This window comes from Zonotrichia leucophrys, chromosome 28 (assembly GCF_028769735.1).
Source record: "Zonotrichia leucophrys gambelii isolate GWCS_2022_RI chromosome 28, RI_Zleu_2.0, whole genome shotgun sequence".
In the NCBI taxonomy this organism is placed as follows: Eukaryota; Metazoa; Chordata; class Aves; order Passeriformes; family Passerellidae; genus Zonotrichia; species Zonotrichia leucophrys.
Window position 1 is genome coordinate 3383353 of NC_088197.1, and position 19705 is coordinate 3403057.

At 58.1% G+C, this 19705-nt stretch overlaps 1 protein-coding gene across 3 annotated transcripts; it reads left to right on the forward strand.

Moving 5' to 3' along the window:
• Window positions 1-119: 119 nt before the first annotated feature.
• On the forward strand, window positions 120-18729 carry PALM (paralemmin). 3 transcript variants are annotated; one of them, XM_064734008.1, is made up of 9 exons: window positions 120-266; window positions 7481-7529; window positions 10102-10182; window positions 10265-10395; window positions 11565-11685; window positions 11824-11845; window positions 12045-12107; window positions 13487-13618; window positions 15869-18729. In XM_064734008.1, the coding sequence occupies exons 1-9, from the start codon at window positions 262-264 to the stop codon at window positions 16393-16395; spliced, it is 1131 nt and encodes a 376-aa protein (XP_064590078.1). In that variant the 5' UTR covers window positions 120-261; the 3' UTR covers window positions 16396-18729. The 3 variants fall into 3 exon arrangements, with proteins under 3 accessions (XP_064590078.1, XP_064590079.1, XP_064590080.1); XM_064734009.1 differs by lacking the exon at window positions 13487-13618; XM_064734010.1 differs by lacking the exons at window positions 12045-12107; window positions 13487-13618.
• The last annotated feature ends 976 nt before the right edge of the window (window positions 18730-19705 follow it).

Below are 19705 nucleotides of genomic sequence, written 5' to 3' on the forward strand. Positions count from 1 at the left end.
CCGGGACGCATCTGGGACCCCCAGGAGCAGATAACCCGAGCCTGGCGCGGCCGATGGGCGGCGGCAGTGGCGGGGCGCGCCCGGCAGACGGAGCTGTGCGGGAGGGAGGGAGGCGGGAGCACCGGCGCGGTCCCGACATCCCTGCGCATCCCGCAGCCCCGCCGGGGATGCCGCCGCCCGCCGGGCCCTGAGCGCCGGCACGCCGGCGGCCGCCGGCCCCGCTCCGCCGCTCGCCGAGCCCACCGGAGCCGCCACGGGACCATGGAGTGAGTACCGGAGCCGAGCCGGGGTCCCGGTACCGGGCCGCGGCTCCCCCGGGCCCCGCCGGCTCAGACTGCAGTACCGGGAGGGGGGAGCGGGAAGCGGGGGACGGGGGGGCTCGGGACCCCCGCACGGGGCTGCGGGAAGCTCTGTCCGGTCCTACCGGGGGCTCCGACACCCCCGATGCCGCGGCTGGGGAGTCCCAACGTGGGGTCTCATATCCCCCCGCTCCCGGGCACTCAGCACCCCAAAACCGGAGGCTCCCACCCCCCCGATTCTGGGGATTCATCACTCCGGTAATGGAGGTTTGAATCCCCCTATGCTGAGGTTTGGGACCCCCAAAACCGGAGGTGGGGCTCGCATCCCCCCCATTCCTGCGTTGTGACCCCAAAACTGGGGGCTCACATCCCTCCAGCTCCCGGAGCTCAGGCCCCAAATACGGGGGGCTCCCACCCCCTCGGTTCCGGGGCTCGGTACCCCCATCCCGGGGCCTCCTTGTCCCCGGCGCCGCTCAGCAGGTGCGGCCCCTCCCCGGTCCCGGTCCCGGTTTGGGGGGCAGCAGCAGCAGCGAGGCCCCGGGATTGGGGTGCGGGGGTGCCGAGGGTGCTCGGGGTACCGGGGCTGGCAGCGGCGCAGGAATCGGGGCGAGGGGGTGGACAGGGCGTTTATTTTTGTGTTTTGAACCTGTTGTTGCTGCTGCGTGTGGTGGGGTGAGTGGGTGGGGAGAGCTGCGGACCCCTCCCTGCGCTGCGCCCCCAAACCCTGCCCTGGGGAAGCGGCTGTGGCCGGGGGGATCCTGGTGGAGCGGATGGACAGACGGACCCTGTGGGAGCCCGGCCTCATCCTTTGTGTGCTGCGCTGGGGCCCTGACCGGAGCCGGGAGGGTGGGGGAAGGACGGAGCAGGCAGAGGCCACTAGGGGCTGGTGGCCACCGCCTGTCCTGCTGGTTTTACCCCTTTGGGGACACCAGGAGGGTGCTCGAGGGGCTGGAAGGCAGCGCTGGCCCTGTCTCAGCCAGGCCTGGTGGCTCTGGTGGCCAGCATGGTGAATACCCACTGGGGTTGGCACTGGGGGTTCCTCCAGGCAGTTTTGGGTCCTCCTCACCCTGGTGGGCACCTCACCCTGGCGGGCACCTCGCCATTGGCGCCGGGCAGTGACACAAGGGGGGCTCAACAGGTCCCTCTCACAGCACATGGGAGCCATGGGGGCAATGGGGAGGGGTGGGCTGGGCTCAGGGTGGGCTCTGGGGCCAGAATGAGCTGGGGGTGTTGTGGGAATTGTGGGGCTGGGGAGGCACAGAGGGCTCCCTGTGCTGCTGGGCCAGGCTTGGGGCAGCTCCAGGGCGCCACAGTCCCTGCAGGAAGGAGCCTCTTTGGGGAGGAAAAGGTGTGTGTGATTTGCCAAAAGGCAGCAGCCAGGGGAAGGGCAGAGCCCAGGGGTGTGCCGTGCCCTGGGGAGGGGGTGAGGAGCTGTTGGGGATGGTGCTGGACAGGCTGGGGGCTCCTGGGCTCCACATTCACCCTGCTCTGCACCGAGTCTCCCTCCCAAACAACCACAGAGGGGTGCAAAGGGTTTCTCCTTCCAGCACCTGCCAACGTCTCTTTATTTGGAATGAAAATCCATGAGTGACCCCAGGTGGGGGGGCACAGCCATGAAGAAAAACAACAGAGCCCCTGGAGGCACTGAGCTGCAGAGCCTGGCTGAGGGGCTGGAGGATGAGGAGGGTCCCAGGGCAGCTGGGGACATGGCAAGGTGCTGGCCTGGCTCTGTGGGCACTGCTGGGGTGGGCACTGCTGGGGTGGGCACCGTGCCCTGGCTCCTGCTCTGCCTTGGCACAGCAGGAGGGTCCTGGCTGCCACCACCCACTGGTGCCCAGGGAGCTTTGGCAGAAAGTTTCCAACTCTGGAAAAGGCCCTGCTGGTCCCTCTGGAGCTGCTCCTGTGCCCTCTGCTCCTGCTGCTGTCAGGGCTCGGGAGCAGCTGCAGATTCTGCGCTCACATCTGGCTGCTCTGCTGGTTTGTTTTGCTGCTCTCCCCTTGGCTTTGAGGGTCTCCTTGGAGTGAGGGCTCTCCTGGTCCTGCCTGCCCTGGTTGGAAGGTGGCAGTTGCAGGGGAAAGAGGAAGATTTCTGTTTGGGAAATAACTGAGATTTCTGCCATGAGTCCTTTGGGAAGGGACTCAAGCCCTGGCTCTCTGCTGGCATCCAGGGAGAAATAAAACCCAGGCCAGACCCTGCTGCCTCCAGAAGGGATCAGCTCTGTCCTGTCCGTGTGTCCAGCTGGGGCAGCACTGTCACCATTCCCAGCTGGAGCAGGGGAGGCCACAAACCCCAAAACAGCACCCCAAAACAGCATCCCACAACAACAGCACCCCACAATAGCAGGGCAGCACCTTGCCATGTCCCCAAAACAGCACCCCAAAACAGCACCCCAAAAAAGCACCCCAAAACAGCATCCCACAAAAACACCCCACAGCAACACCCCACCACAGCACCCAGCCCTGCCTGGGTCTGGCAGATCATGGATTTCAGAGCTCACAGGGCCTCTCAGCTGGACCTGCCTTGCTGGGAGGAGCTGGGAGGAACTGGAGCAGGTTTCCTGGGAAGCCGCTGCTGTTGGTGTTGCTGCTTCCTGGCTGGAAACAGCCCCTTTCCCCAGGGGGATGGGAGTTCATGGGGCTGCAGCTGAGCTGGGAGCTGAGCTGGGAGCTGAGATGGGAGCTGAGATGGGCTTCAAGCAGTGGAGATGCCCCAGGAAAGCTGAGGAGGTGCACAGCCCAGATTCCTGCATCTCCTCAGTGCATCCCGAGACAAGCAGCCCCCAGGCCCCAGACAGGAGCCACTGTCAGGGACAAGGATGAGCCTGGAGCAGGGAAAGGAGCCGGGTGGATCCTGCCCCAGACAGGTTTTTCCTTGGGTTGGGCCCAGATCTTGGGCTTGGCACTGAGCACTGAGCTCCCTGTGAGCCCCCAGGGTGTCATCCCCATGTCCCTGCTCCTTGTCTGGGTGTCAGGGCTCTGGATCCACCTTCCTGCTGCCTCCTCGGAGCATCATCTGTGCCTGTGCTCATGGCATTGCTGTTCCTGGCACACAGCAACACAGGGATGGCTGTGACAGGGGACAGGTGCCACATCCTGGCCAGTGCCAGCACTGTCACTGCCCCTGGGGGTGGGGAGCAGCCGGCTCCACTCTCATTCATGAATCCTGGGGGGAGTTTCCTTGCTCCTCTAACTGGAAAGGAGCTGGAAACCCAAGTGTTTGGAGGGCACTTGAACCATTGTTTGAAAGATCTGTAATTTTCCAATCAAACTCCCTTCCCCGAGCCTCCGTTCATCAAATATTCATGGGATCCATTTTCTCCTGGCACTCCCAGCCCACGTCTCAGCCCGGAGAATCAATCAGGCAGCTCGGCTTTGCTCTAATGCATCTGCGTTGTTTTTTTTTTTTGGGAGCCTGGGGCTGCCATCTCCTCCCCCCTCTGTCCCTGTCCCTGTCCCTGTCCCTGTCCCTTCCCCGAGCAGGGGGATGGCTGAGGCTGTGCAGGCAGATGTGAGGAGTGTGATGGGCATTGGGGTGATGCAGAAACTGTGGGGCAGGCAGGGAGGATGCCATGGATGGATGCAGCAGGACCTGAGCATGGTCCCCACCCTGTGCTGGCCACGCTCATTTCTGCCCATCCCTGCCCATTTCTGCCCATCCCTGCCCCATCCCGCTGTCGATGATGCATTTGCCTTCACGGTCGATGCATGGCAGCCCCAGGGCGGCTGCAGCCCCCTCCCCTTCCCCTCCTTTCCCCTCCCTCTCCTGCCATCGGGGGCGTTCGATCCCGGCCCCGCTGTTCGTGGCTTTGTGACAGAGCTTTGCATCCTCGTCACTCCGTGCTCCTGGCATGGAAATGGAGCTGGAAATCAGCGCTGATGCCTCGATTGGTGTCTTTGCCACACAGCCCGGGCCTGCTCCATGCAGGGAGCTCTGCTGGGCTCCCCCAGCTCGGGTGGGGAGGGAGGGCAGGGCAGGGGAGCAGCTCCAAGCGGCTCTTCACACATTTGGATGAGCTAATGGGAAAAAACCGGAGGAAGGCAAATAAACATTATTGTTTCATGTCAGGCGGGGAGGAGACAAAAGGTCACGGGCTTCCCTTGTGATGGTGGGAAACGGCAGCATCAGCAGGGCTGGAAAGAGCTGGAGAGCCCGGGGAGAGCCCAGGGAGAGCACGGGGAGAGCACGGGTGTGTGTGTGCTCACACGTGTGTGTAAGTCCAGCTTTGGGCCTGGGGATTGTTCCTGGGTGCTCCCAGGGTGTCATCCCCCGTGTCTCTGCTCCTTCTCCCTGCTCTTTGTTAGGGTGTCATTCCCCATGTCCCTGCTCCTTGTCTGGCCTGGTGGCTCCTGGGATCACCTTCCCACCTTTGCTGGCACCCAGGATGGATCAGGAGCACCAGAACCCCTAAGGAAGCTCCAGGGATGCCTGGACCACCCTGTGGTCCCTCTGCCACCACGAGCAGGAGATCCCAGGGAGAGTGCAGGAGAGCATGGGTGTGTGTATGCTCACACATGTGTGTGGGTCCAGTCTCAAGCCTGGGGATTGCTCCTGTGAGTCCCCAGGCCATCATCCCCCATGTCCCTGCTCCTCTTCCCTGCTCCTTGTCTGGGCTGGAGGCTCCTGAGGAGCTCAGTGGCTCCTGGGATCACCTTCCAACCTTTGCTGGCATGGTTGGAATGGATGGATCAGGAGCACCAGAACCTCTAAACTGTCCCAATGATGCCACAGCTCTGACTGACACTGTGTCAGGGTGCCAGGCCTAGGGAGGGCACCCCAACCCCTGTGCTCCCTCTGCCACCACGAGCATCCCCCCACATCCCCCTGAGCATCCCCCCACATCCCCCTGGCGCTCTCCCGTTGCCATGGCGCCGTTGCCATGGCACCGTTGCCAGGGAACTGTCGCCAGGGAACCGCCTCCATCAGTCACAAGGGCCCCAGAGACAGGGCAGGGCAGGCTGGATGGGGGTTTTGGGGGGCCTGGGACCCCCTCACTCCACCTCAGTGCCTTGTCCCAGCAAGCAGAGACTGGGGGGGGCTTGGGGGGTCCCTGCTCGGCCCCCCAGGATGGATCAGAGCCCCCAGAGCAGGGTCTGAGCAGGCTCTGAGAGATTGTCCCAGCCTGTTTTGTGTCTCTCCCTGGGCCAGGAAGATTTCCTGGCGTCTGACCTGGGAATGTGGAGTCTGCAGCAAATAATGGAAAATAAAAAAAAAAGAGGATGGAGGAGAGAGGAAAAAGCAGAACAGAATGTTTCAGGAATGCTGTAAAAGTTTGGATCTGTGGAACAGTGCAAGATCCAGGAGAGAAACAGGGCTGGGAGTGTGGGGATGCCAAGGGCTGGGCTGAGGGGACCCAGAGCAGGAGGAAGACCATGATGATGATGGTGTGGGGTGGTGAGGGGACACAGGGGACACCCCAGGGGACACAGGGATGTGAGAGCAGTGCCGGTAGAGCAGTCCCAGCGTCGCTGCAAACAGCACAAAAATAACACCACAAAAGCAACACCTTCCCCAGGGTTTGTTTTCCTGGCCTGGATTTTGTGCATCACAGGGATCCCCAGCGTGTGGGGTGAGGGGAGGACGGCTCCTCTGAGCAGCTCCCAGCTCGTTGCTGCCTTCGAGGAGGGAGCAGAGGCTTCTCTGAGCCTGCAGAGCCCGTTTGAGTGGTGGGGCAGCCTGTGGGGAGCCCCTGTGAGGGCACACACACGGCTGGCACAGCCCATGGTGCCATTTGTGGGGCTCAGCCCCCCATCTTTGTCAAACTCCCTCTCTGGGAGCACTGAGCCTGCTTCTCCATCCCTTGCTCTAGGAAGGGAGCAGAGCTGATCCATCGCTGGCAATACCTCGGTGCCTCCCACCCTAATTAGTGCCACAGCTCAGCGCTTCATTAGCACAGCCTGGCCGGCAGCCAGCAGCTCCTGTGGGGCATCCTGGTCCCACCGGGCACTGCCCCGCACCTGGAGCCCCGGGGCTGGGCTGGGCTGGGTCACCACACCCTGGGGACAAGGAGGGCGGGGATGGGGACAGGCACAGGGGGCTGCGGGGATGGGGACGGGGGGCTGTGGGGTGGGGGATGATCCCTGATGATCCCTGGGAGAGCTGTGCCAGGCCAGAGAGGAGCTGGCAGCAGAGGGATCCTGGCATGGCCGGGCTGCTGAGGTGCCCACGGGGGCACGGGGAGCACGGGGAGCAGAGGCTGCTGTTTTGTGTGTCCATGTGTCTGTCTGTGCACATGAGTATGTCTGTCTGTGCACATGTGTGTGTCAGTCTGTGCACATGAGTGTATCTGTCTGCCTGTGCACATGTGCCTGTGTACACAGCCCGGAAAGGTCACAGCCGGGGAAAGGTGTGAGCAGCCAAGAAAGGGCTTGGAAATTGGAATGGAAAGCTTGAGCCAGATTGGAACACGGGGCAGCCAGCAGGGCCCTGCTCCAACCCCTCACAGCCCCAGCACCATCCTGCTCCAGCATCATCCTGCTCCTGCCCCTCACAGCTCCATCATTCTGCTCCTGCACCTCAGAGCTCCAGCATCATCCTGTCCAGCCCCTCACAGCCCCAGCAGCATCCTGCTCCAGCATCATCCTGCTCCTGCCCCTCACAGCCCTAGCCCCTCAAAGCTCCAGCATCATCCTGCTCCAGCACCATCCTGCCAGCTCCCCACAGCTCCAGCACCATCCTGCCCAGCTCCTCACAGCCCCAGCAGGCCCGCTCCTGCACTCAAGCTCCGCATCACCCGCTCGCATCATCCTGTCCAGCCCCTCACAGCCCCAGCTCCTCACAGCCTCAGCATCATCCTGCTCCAGGATCATCCTGCTCCAGGATCATCCTGCCCAGCCCCTCACAGCTCCATCAGTGCCCTGCTCCAGCCCCTCCATGCTCACAGTTTCCATCTGCACCACGGCAGGAGTGGATCTGCACGAGCTGAGTGCTCCAGGGGCTGGGCAAGGCAGGATTTGGGCAGGATTTGGGCATGATTTGAGCAGGATTTGGGCAGGACAGGGGTAAGAGGTGCCTGGAGGATCCGAGCAGTGAGGGATGCTTGGTGCCAGGGCAGCAAGGAGGAAGCAGATGGTCAAAGGGAAGGGCTCAGCCTTGGTCAGTGTCCCACAGTGCCAGTGTCACAGCTGTCCCAGTGATCTCCACTGCTGTCCCCGCTCACAGCTGCTCTCTGCTCTCTCCGCAGGGTCGTGGAGGCCAGCACCCTTCAGCAGGAGAGGCTGCAGGCCATCGCGGTGAGTCCCTCCCTGGCCCCAGGGCATCTCCAGCATCACACAGGGCAGACAGGGCAGGAGGAGGTGCAGGAGAGCTGGGCAGGCGCTCAGCCACACATCGGGCTCAGAATGGCCCATGGGGGCTCCTCTTGGGGTGTCACAGCTTGAAACGGGGACAGAGCAAGCAACAGGCAGCTGGGAGGTTTAATTAATGAAGCAGCGCCTTAACGAGCCCCAAGTGAGGGAAATGAGTGATGGTTCCTTCCCCAGGAAGGGCTGAGGATGCTGCTCTCCAGCCATGCCCGGCATGAGCACTATATTATATCTATTATATTAATAATATTATTATAAATAACTCTATTATATAAATATACATTATAAATATATATTAAATTTATAAAAAACTAATTGTAAAGAACTATATTATATATTATATTAATAATATTATTATAAATAATTATATTATATAAATATACATTATAAATATATACAAATTACAAATAACTAATTATAAATAACTATATTATATATTATATTAATAATATTATTATAAATAAGTCTATTATATAAATACATATTATAAATATATAATATATATAAATTACACAAAACTAATTATAAATAACTATATTATATTTTATATTAATAATATTATTGGAAATAACTATTATATAAATATATATTATAAATATATATTAAATTTATAAATAAGTAATTGTAAAGAACTATATTATATATTACATTAATAATATTATTATAAATATCTCTATTATATAAATATATATTATGAAGGGATATTATATATAAAAATTACAAATAACTAATTATAAATAACTATTATATATATTATAATATATTTATAATAACTTATTATATAAATATATATTATAATATATAAATATACAAATACATTACAAACAACTATATGTATATTATATTAATAATATTATTGGAAATAACTATTATATAAATACATATTATAAATATTATATGTATATATATATAAATTACACAATGCTAATTATAAATAGCTATATTATATCTTATATTAATAATTTATTATTATATATTAACTAAATATAAATAATTCTATTATATATATGTGTTATAAATACACATAAAAATTACAAATAACTAATTATAAATAGCTATATTATATATATATTATATTAATTAGGGAGCAGTTGGGGCCCTGCTGAGTGACCCCTCCCAGCTCAGAGCAGGGCAGGGGAGCTGCTCGAACCCACCCAGCGCAGCCCCAGTGCCCGGCCCCGCCGGCAGCGGCCGATCTGTGCCACACAAAGGGCAAATTGTTCTGGAGCAGAGCAGAAAGCGCCGGCTCTGACTCTGCTGAAATGATCTGGAGCAGCCCCAGGACGGGTGGCAGCGAGGGGGGGACGAGGCAGAGCCCGCGGGGCCGCCGAGGGGACGGTGACATTTGGAGATGACATTTTGAGAAATCCTCCACACCCTCAATGCCTCGGTTTGTCCCAGAGAGAGCAGGGATTCGGTACCAGCCTTGCTGTGGGGTGTTCCCAAGGCTGGTGTGAAAAACGCCCAATCACTTGTTTTTTAAAATTTTAAAAGTTTAATAGTAATAAAATTGTTATAAAAATAGTAATAGAATTTAATAATAATAGGAAAATAATAGTAGGAAAATAATAATAACAATAACAATAACAATAATAATAATAATAATAATAATAATAATAATTATCATATGTAATTATAATAATTATATACTAATAGATACCAATATATAATATAATTATTATATTAAATATACATTATACATTCTATATTATATATTATATATTATATATTATATATTATATATTATCATTAATAATATATACTATATATATTATAGTATATATATTATATAATATATGTTTTATAATATTATATAATATATATTTTAATATATTTAATATAATACTTAGTAATAATTAGTAATAATATATATAATATAATATAATATAATAATTAGTAGTGCTAATAAATATAATATAATAATTAGTAATAATAGTTTTGACAGTTTGAATTAGGACAATATGAGACAATAAAGACAAAGAGTTATGGACAGTCTGGGTACCTTTTTCTAGGCAGCATAAGCCCAAAAAAGGACACAGTTAACAAAGGATTGACCCTTAAAAACATTAGCCCATTGCATATTCATACACTTCATACATGATGCATAAATTCCATTCAAACACAGGATTCTGTCTGGTCAGTGTCAGCTTCTTCCTCTGAATCGTGACTGAGCGAGATGGGAAGAAGTTTGTTCCTTCTGATAAGAGAGCAATAAATTCTCTTTCTCTGAAAGATTCAGGTGTCCTGTGGCTGCTACCTCGCTGCAATTCCTCTCTTTAAAATAAGTGTCTTACACAGCATCATTTCTATTTTAACATTTTTTATAACCCAAAACTATATTTACCTCACTACTTAAGAGAATTAACACAGCACCACTCTCTAGCACAACACATTCAATATTCATTTTTATATTTGTGAAAAGCCAATCACAAAATTCGCATTTTTCACACTGGAAACCCCAATCCCGGGGGTCCCCGCACCGACCCCTCTGTCCCTGCAGGAGAAGCGGAAGCGTCAGACGGAGATCGAGAACAAAAGGCGGCAGCTGGAGGATGACAGGAGGCAGCTGCAGCATCTCAAGGTGAGAATCCCCCCCTGGAGACCACGGGGATCCTCCCCAGCTGGGGAGGGCAGAATTGTGACCCCCCTTTTGTGCCCCCCAGTCCAAGGCTCTGCGGGAGAGATGGCTCCTGGAGGGAGCCCCGGCTTCTGCCTCCGAGGAGGAAGAGGCCATGAAGAAACAGATGCAGGAGGACGAGGTGAAGACCAAGGAGCTGGAGGAAACCATCCAGAGGTAACAGGGCTGGTGTGGGGATGGATGTTGGGGTGCAGGTAGAGGGCACAAGAGTCCCTCCAGAGACCCCCTGGCCACCCCTGGGCATCCTGGGCACCCCTGGACATCCCTGGGCATCCTTCCAGCATCCCTGGGCATCCCTGGATATCCCTGGGCACCCCTGGGCATCCCTGGGTATCCTTCCAGCATCCTTGGGCAGGTGGGTGCTGAGATTCAGGTGCTGGGAACAAGGCAGGGCACGCTGAGCTTGGAGCTGCTGTGTGACCGTGGTCACAGGGGTCTCAGTTTGAGGGAGGAGATGAGGATCTGACTCCACGTTTCAGAAGGCTTGATTTATTATTTTATGAGATATATTATATTAAAACTATATGCCCATGGTGGGATCTCTGCCATCCATTTGGTGCTGACCCCATTGGCTTTTGTGTCGGGGTCTCTAGCTGGTCACAGTGACCCCGAGAAAAGTTCAAAAATCTCTTTTCCCAGCCCAGTGCTTGAAGAAGGAGTCAGAGCTCTTAATTTCTCGGTCTCAAGGTTGTTTATTATATCTTATCTATAAAATTCTTTCTCCTGTCCTGCCGAGATCCACTCAGCAAGACAGTCCAGGAACTCTGCCTGCCCCCAGGGCAGTCTTTATACTAAAAACCAGGCGTACAATATTTACAATTACTTCCCAATTCTTATCACCTATGTTAGACAGTGAGCTTCTACTCTAAACCAATCTGTAAGTGCCACCATCACAGCAGAAGATGGAGGCCAAGAAGAAGAAGGAGAAAGGCTGGACACACCCAGTTCCCTCCATCTTGCCCCCCTGAATCCCATTCCAAAAACCCCAAAATCTGCTTTTCCACCTTGTGATAACTTCACTATTATTTTACTTAAACTGTTGTGGCTTGCTGACCTTCATATAAGGTTGGTGATAATCAAACCCACAGGTGTTTTGGGCTCTGTGCCAGGGTCTCTGAGCCCCCTGGCAGGGTCTTGGCCATGCTGGACAGCCAGAGGGATGTTCTGAGTTCCCACAGTTTTCCCCTGCAAGGTGACAGCCATGCCACAGTCTGTGTGTCCCTGCTCCTTGTGGGGACAATCTGGGTGTCCCCTCTCCCCTGCCCTGTGTTGCTGCACCCCATTTCCCTGTCCCACCCTGCCCTCAGCCCTGGCTCTCCCTGCAGGCTGGAGAAGGAGCTGGAGATGCTGGAGAACAGCAGCTCAGTGGCCTCGACCAAGGAGAACCTGGCAGAGGCAGCAGCCAAGGAGGAGAAGAAGGCTGAGGCTGTCCCCAACACGCAGAAGGTGGGCAGGGCTGCTGGCCATGGGGTCGGGGTGCCCATCCCTGGGGGGTTTGGGGGGCTGTGGGTGGTGGGTGTGCACGCAGAGGGTCTATGGCAGTTCCTGCAAGCTCCTTTAACCTCTCCCTTCTGTTTTTTGCAGAGTCCCCTGGGCACAGTTAAGGGTAGGTGAATCCTGATCTCTCGGCTGTGTTTCAGCACCAGCTGTGCCCTCCTGGTGCCCTGAGGGCAGGATGGGTGGGCAGAGCCGGACCAGAGCCCTGTGCCCGTGTGCCCTGGGTGGGGGAGCCCTCCCAGGTGCCATCCACGGGGCACACGCTGGGGCACAGCCGGTCTCAGGCAGCGTCTCCTCTCCATCTCCAGCTGACAAGAGGCTCTCCAGCAGCCCCATGAAGGCAGTGGAAGGCAGTGAGATGATGAAGGCGGGTAGGTGCCCGCTGAGCTCCCTGCAGGCTGCTCCCCCTGCCCTCTGTGCCACCCTCAGCTTGCTCGATGCCTTCCCAAGCGCAGGGCACTGAACATCCCTCCTTGGTTCTGCTTTCACCCCAACCCACGGCTGGTTCGTGGCTCTGGGCCCTGCCCTGAGCCCTGCTCATGTTTCTGCTGCAGTTCCATCCTCCCTGCTCTGTTTGCAGCTTCTCTGGGCAGGCTGAGGCAGCAGTGCCAGGCACAGGGAGCTGGGGGGCACACGGGGCTGGGGAGGTTTGGGGCAGAGCTCAGACTGGCACCAGAATGGGGCAGAGCCCATTTGGGGTCCTTGGATAGGGCTGAGGGGACCCCGCTGCTGGCCAGGAGTGGAATGGAAGGAGAGATGCCAAGAGTCACCCATCCCATGGGGGCAGAGGGGCTGTGCCAGCACCAGCACCCTCATGGGGGTTGCAGCTCCCTGGGCATGACCCTGGCCCCCAGCCAGGCCCAATGGCAGGATTTCTCACTGCCTGGACAGACGGACACGGCCCCAGAAGCACAGCAGCCATGCAGGTAAGGGGATGCCAGCAGCACCAGGATGGACACAGGTACCAGGATGTGCCAGGGGTGTCACACCTGCCTCTGCCATTGACTGCTCCTTGCTGCTGCCTTGCTAACACTGCTGGGCCCTGCTGGGCACCTCAGAGCCCTGCTGGGCACTGCTGAGTGCTCCTGAGCCCTGCTGGGCACCTCTGAGTCCTGCTGAGCCCTGCTGGGTGCTACTGAGCCTTGCTGGGCATCGCTGGGCACCACTGAGCCCTGTTGGGCACCATTGAGCCTTTCTGAGCCCTGCCGGGCACCACTGAGCCTTGCTGAGCATCACTGAGCCCTGCTGGACCCTGCTAACATCACTGAGCCCTGCTGGGCACTGCTGAGCACCTCTGAGCCCTGCTGAGCATCACTGGGCACCTCTGAGCGCTCCTGAGCCTTGCTGAGAACTACTGAGCCCTGCTGGGCACCACTGAGCCTTGCTGGGCACAGCTGGGCACCTCTGGGCACCATTGAGCATTGCTGGGCACCACTGAGCCCTGCTGAGCATTGCTGGGGACCACTGAGCCCTGCTGGGCACCATTGAGCCTTTCTGAGCCCTGCCGGGCACCACTGAGTGCTCCTGAGCCCTGCTGAGCATCACTGAGCTTTGCTGAGCCCTGCTGGACCCTGCTAACATCACTGAGCCCTGCTGGGCACTGCTGAGCACCTCTGAGCACCACTGGGCATCTCTGATCCCTGCTGATCACCACAGCGCTCCTGCCATGCTCTGTCCTGCCACCACCCTCAGAGCAGGGCACAGGCAGGGCCAGGGCACCGTAACCCACGCTGTCCCCTCTGTGTCCCAGCCATGTACTCGGTGGAGATCACCGTGGAGAAGGACAGAGTGACTGGGGAGACCAAGGTCCTGTCCAGCACCACCATGCTGCCCCAGAACCACTGCGTGCAGGGCGTCAAGGTGTACGAGGACGAGCTGAAAGGTACGGGCCAGGGGACAGGGAGAGGCCACCCAAATGTCCCAGCAGGGTGAGGAAGGGCAGGGGATGCTCCTGAGGGCAATCCCTCACCAACCCCAGCACGGTGGATCGCAGCATTGTCATGGCAGCACGGTGTGGATGGTCCTGGTGGTTTGCACATCGTCGCCCTGCGCTGCTGGAGAGCAGAGAAGAGGATCTGTGCTGTCCAACGCTGTCCCATGGGCAGGGAACGTGCATCAGCACCATGCTGGCCTGTCCCACAGGCTGGCAGCAGGGACAGTGGCTGATGGAGATGGCACAAGTGGAGCACCACGGCTGGTCCCTGTCTGCAGCTCCTGCTGCTTTTGGGAACATCTGGGAACCTCTCCAGAGGACCATCGTGGTGGCAAGGACCCAAATGACCATCGTGGTGTCAAGAACCAGCCAAATCCAAATAACCATCATGGTGGCAAGGACCATCCCACCCAAGGAACCATTGTGGTGGCAAGGACAAACCAAACCCAATGACCATCATGCTGACAAGGACAAGCCAAACCCAAATGACCATCATGGTGGCAAGGACCATCCCACCCAAGGAACCATTGTGGTGGCAAGGACAAACCAAACCCAAATGACCATCATGGTGGCAAGGACCAGCCCATCCAAGGAACCATTGTGGTGACAGGGACCAGCCAAACCCAAATAGCCACTGTGGTGACAAGGACAAACCAAACCCAATGATCATCATGCTGACAGTGGCTGATGGAGATGGCACAAGTGCAGCACCAAGGCTGGTCCCTGTCTGCAGTTCCTGCTGCTTTTGGGAACATCTGGGAACCTGCTCCAAATGACCATTATGGTGGCAAGGACACAAATGACCATCGTGGTGTCCAGAACCAGCCAAATCCAAATGACCATCGTGGTGGCAAGGACCAGCCCACCCAAGGAACCATTGTGGTGACAGGGACCAGCCAAACCCAAGTGAACATCATGCTGACAAGGACAAACCAAACCCAAATGACCATCTTGGTGACAAGGACAAACCAAACCCAAAGCACCATCGTGGTGGCAAGGACCAGACATGGAAGTGGAGCATCCTACTGGGAACTGTGGTGGAACAAACCCCTGTTCAAGGAAAACACAGTGCTCCCATTCAGCCCCTCTGTGTGGCCATGGCTGTGCCAGGCTGGTCACTGTCCCTCACCCACTGACCATCACATCATGGCCCAGGGCAAGTGGAGAGCACAAGGAGCCCTTGGCTGCTCTGGCCATGGCATCTCTGCCCCAGTGCCATGAGCAGTGGGGTGGGAGAGCCCCATGTGGTGGGGACACAGTGGGGCAGCAGCTGCCCAGCGTCTCTGGGGGCTCAGAGGTGGCAGTGGTGACCTGGCAGAGTGTCACTCCAGCCCTGGCTGCCAGCAGACACCGTCCTGCCGTGGCAGCTTGGCCTGGCAAACAGCCCTGGCTCCTGCAGGGCTGGCTGAGCCTGAGGCTCTGGGAACAGCTCCTTCCACTGGACTTTTATTTATTTCAGTCTCCCTGGCTGCTGCCAGGTGATGAGAGAGGGTCTGGCAGCAGCTCTGGGATGTTGTGGAGTCCCAGCCTCAGTGGCAGCACCTTTGGAGAGGGGAAGGGGTCACTCTGTGACTGCAGAGGGGAAGATTGGGATGCTGTGAGAGTCTCATTCTCAGTAGAAGGACCTTTGGGGATGGGGAGGTCACTCTGTGACCACACAGGGGAGGGTTGGGATGCTCTGGGAGTCCCAGCCTCAGTGGCAGCACCTTTGGAGATGAGAAGGGGTCACACAGGAGCTGGGTCTGACAGCAGGAACTTTGCCAGCTCATTTGGTGCCCCCATCCATAGCTTCTCTCACCTTTGGAGAGGGGAAGGGGTCACTCAGTGACCACAGAGAGGAGTGTTGGGATGCTGTGGGAGTCCCAGCAGGACCTTTGGAGAGGGGAAAGGGTCACTCTGTGACCACAGAGGGGACGGTTGGGATGCTGTGAGAGCACCAACCTTGGTGGCAGCACCTTTGGAGATGAGGAGGTCACTCTGTGACCAGAGAGGGGACGGTTGGGATGCTGTGGGACTTCCAGCCTCAGTGGCAGCACTTTTGGAGATGGGGAGGTCACTCAGTGACCACAGAGGGGAGGGTTGGGATGCTCTGGGAGCCCCAGCCTCAGTGGCAGCACCTTTGGAGAGGGGAAGGGCTCACACAGCTCACCTGGTGCCCCACCCCGAGCCCCTCTGACCGTCCCTCTCCTGTCCCCGCAGTGGTGCACGCGGTGAGCGCCGAGGACGGGGCCCTGCAGAACGGGGCTCACCCCCTGAGCTCCTCCGAGGTGGACGAGCTCCTGCACAAGGCGGACGAGGCCGAAGGGCGCCAGACCCCGGCCAAGGGCGGCGCGGGCAGCCAGAAGGCGACACCGCGACGGGAGATCACGGGGCTGCAGGCCAAGGTGGCACCGGGCGAGGGGACAGAGGGCGGCCAGGAGCAGCAGCAGCCCGTCACCATGATCTTCATGGGCTACCAGAACGTGGAGGATGAGAACGAGACCAAGAAGGTGCTGGGGCTGGAGGGCACCATCAAGGCCGAGCTGGTGGTGATCGAGGATGCCGAGGGCAAGGCGGAGCCGGCTCTCAAGGACCACACGCCGCCCAACGGCACCGCCCTGGAGCCGGCGCAGCCCCTGGGCGAGGAGGGCTCGGCGGGGCACGGTGCCAACGCCACAGATGCCAAGGAGGCCGAGCAGGAGACAGACGTGAAGAAGCAGCGCTGCAAGTGCTGCACGGTGATGTGAGCCCCGCGCCGAGCCCCCTGTTCCCCCATCCCACCGGACACCGGCCCCTCTCTCTGCACAACCGGGGACGTCCAGCGCGGTGCCAACAGCGGGGATGCCCGCCCCGCGTGCCCGGTGCCAGCCCCGTGCCGCCCCCACCAGCGCTGCCTGTGGTGTTTATTAGTGCCCCCCTCGCCCCACGGTGCGCCCGCCCCGTGCCCAGCACAGCCCCGCTGTCACCGACACCGTCCCGGAGCCGCCGGGGGATGGAGCCGCCGGGCAGGGGATCGGAGGACGTCGCTGTGTCCGTGGATGAGTCCCCGGGAGCTGCCAGCCCGCGGTGGGCATGGGAGCCAGCCCCGTGCCAGCCCTGTGCCAGCCCCGTGCCAGCCTCTCCCTCTGTGCCTCCATCATCCAGCTCAGCAGGGCGAGGTTTGGCTCTGCTGGCCGCTGGCTGCCCCTGGACATCTCTGCTCCATCTCCTCATCCCTGCGCTCTCCAAGCCCTCCAGGGCAGGGCGTGCCCAGGGCATCGAGGGCAGCGTCCATCCCTGCCTGGCATTGGGCTGTGCTGATGGCCAGAGCCACCTGGGGCACCTGCAGGGCCTGCTCTGCTCCTCCTGGGCTCAGCTTGGAGCCCTCACTGTGCCAGCTGAGGGGGCTGAACTGTGCCCATGCCCCCCTGGGGCAATGCCAGTGAGGGAAGGGCATTGAGGGCAGCATCCATCCCTCGCTGGTACTCGGTCAGAGCCACCTGGGGCTCCTGCAGGCTCAGCCCAGCCTGTCCCCATCTCCTCCTGGGCTCAGCTCCACATCTTGGAGCCCTCACTGTGCCAGCTGAGGGGGCTGAACTGTGCCCGTGTCGCCATAGGGCAGTGCCAGTGAGGGAAGGGCATGGAGGGCATCATCCATCCCTCGCTGGCACTGGGCTGTGCTGATGGCCTGGGGCTCCTGCAGGGTCAGTCCAGGCCTGCCCTGCTCCTCCTGGCACGTCCTGGAGCCCTCACTGTGCCAGCTGAGGGGGCTGAATTGTACCCGTGTCCCCCTGGGGCAGTGCCAGCGAGTGAGGGGCAGCTTGGGGGGCTCAGCCCTGTGGGGCAGGAATGGGCTGGGGGTCCTGTGGTTCCTCGTGGCAGCAGCAGTGTGGCCCAGCATCCTGTTCCCTTCTTGTCTCTGCCACGTTCTGGGCTCCTGGGCTGCAGCTTTGGGGTCCCCAGGGTGGGGGGCAGCCCAGCTCACCCCAAATTCGGGCACTGGGAGCTGCCAGGGGTGTGGTGTCCCACAGAGGGGCAGCCTAACCCTGCACCCCAGCCCTTCAGTGGGGATTCCACCACCAGCACCAGCGTTTCCTCCCCACTGAGACCAGCTGGGGCAGGCAGGGGGAGCCCCCCATCGTCCCCAGTGCCCACATCAGCTGCCCATGAGCTCCCCAGGAGCTTTGGGCAGGGTGAGGGATCCTTTTCCAAGAGTGAGAGGGTTCCTTCTGCCATGGGGGTCCCCCAAAATGTGTGTGGGGCAGAATCCAAGCTGCCCAGCCCACCAGGACACTGCTGGTCCAGCAGCCAAGGATGGGGCTCAGCTCCCCCAAGGATGGGCCTTTCCTTCCCCCACACTCCCCCTGTGTGAGCAGTGCCACCCCCTGTCCCCATGCCACCCCTGGTGCCCTCCAGGTGCCACCCAGGCTGCAGTTTTGTCCCCATTGGAGTCACTGTGCTGAGCCCCAACCTGGCACCCACAGCCCCTGGGAGAGGCAGGGCTGGGGTAGGGGGGTTTGGGGGGCACTGCCAGGGCAAGGGGGGCATTGGGAGGGCACTGCCAGGGCAAGGGGAGCCTCTCCTGCCCCTCCATCCCTGCTGGGCACCGCTGCTGCCCCATTGCTGCAGAGCAGGGCACGGCCTGGGTGCCCCCACAGCGCTGGGGGCAATGTCACCTCCTGCCACCCCACATCAGGGGCCAACACCACCCACCCCATCCATCCCACCCTGTGGGCCCTGCAATCCCCCTTAGCCCCAAACTGGGGCTCCCTCCCCTCCCTGGCACCCCCTGCCCCTCATTTGGCTCCGACCCCCAGCCCAGCCCGGCCCTGGGGGTGCTGGGGGGCAGGATGAGACCCCCGGGATGGGGTGGGGTGTGACAGGAGCGGGTGCTGGGCCTGGCATCGTCCCCACCCCGCCCCACATCCCCCCTGTCCCCTCCCAGCTCTGCTGAAGTGCACTTCCCGTGCCCCTGAGCTTTTCACTTGTGCCGAAGCCGTTTGAATTTCCCCTTCCCCTTTCCCTTTCCCATCCCATCCTCCCCACACCCCGTTGTTTGTAAAACACCCAAAAACGAGCAAATAAAACCGTGTGAACAACCAGCCTGGAGGCACCGTGGGTGGCTGGGGGTGCTGGGAGGGTGAGGGTGGGCGGTTTGGGGTGGGTTCTGCCGTTCCATCGTTGTGTGGGCAGAAAATGGGGGAAGAGAGAGGGGTCTGGGGCACCCAGGAGGAAAGGGATGAGGGAGGACGCTGGCCAGGTAAAGGGGGCATGGATGCCCAGGTGAAGGGGATGTGGCTGCCCAGGTAAAGGGGGTGATGCCCCCAGGTGCCATCACCACATGGCCACGGGTTTCTGTCCATCCCCAGGTCCTGCTTCTACCCAGGGCTGGGATCCCAGGGCTCTCTCCTGGGGCAGAGAGGGGTCTGGGGCACTCAGGATAATGGGAGGAAAGGGATGATGCTGCCCAGGTAAAGGGGACATAGATGCCCAGTTTTCTGGATGTCCCCAGGTGCCATTACCACATGGCCAAGGGTCTCTGTCCATCCCCAGGTCCCGTTTCTGCCCAGGGCAGGGATTCCAGGGCTCTCTCTGGGGCAGTGGGGCCTCACCCCTCGCTGGTGCCAGCCCAGGTGCCAGCACACGCCCTGAGGCGGGCGTGGAGCGCTCCTGGCTCCTTGGCATCGCCTGTGGACTTTGGCTCAGCCCCAGGGTAGAACAGGCTCAGCTCACCTGCCCGGAAGCACAGAGCAACCTGGCAGCCACGGGCACGGCCACTGTGCCCAGGCCAGGCAGTGCCAGCCCAGCAGGAACGGGCACCGAGGGGTGAGTGGGGCACCGAGGGGGTAAGAGGGTAACCAAGGGGGTAAATGGGGCACTAAGGAGGTGAGTGTGGCACTAAGGAGGTGAGTGTGGCACCACAGGATAAATGGGGCACCAAGGGGTAAATGGGACACTGAGGGGTGAATGGGGCACCAAGGGGGTGAGTGGAGCACTAAGGAGGTAAATGGGGCACCAAGGGGGTGAGTGGGGCACTAAGGAGGTAATGGCACAGGGTGGTGGCACCAAGGGGGTAAG

What these genes read in the sequence shown, in the direction of transcription:
- PALM (XM_064734008.1), top strand. An exon ending in CTGTCCCCAACACGCAGAAG is followed by an intron (nt 11,686 to 11,823) that starts GTGGGCAGGGCT and finishes TGTTTTTTGCAG; the next exon opens with AGTCCCCTGGGCACAGTTAA. An exon ending in CAGTGAGATGATGAAGGCGG is followed by an intron (nt 12,108 to 13,486) that starts GTAGGTGCCCGC and finishes TCTGTGTCCCAG; the next exon opens with CCATGTACTCGGTGGAGATC.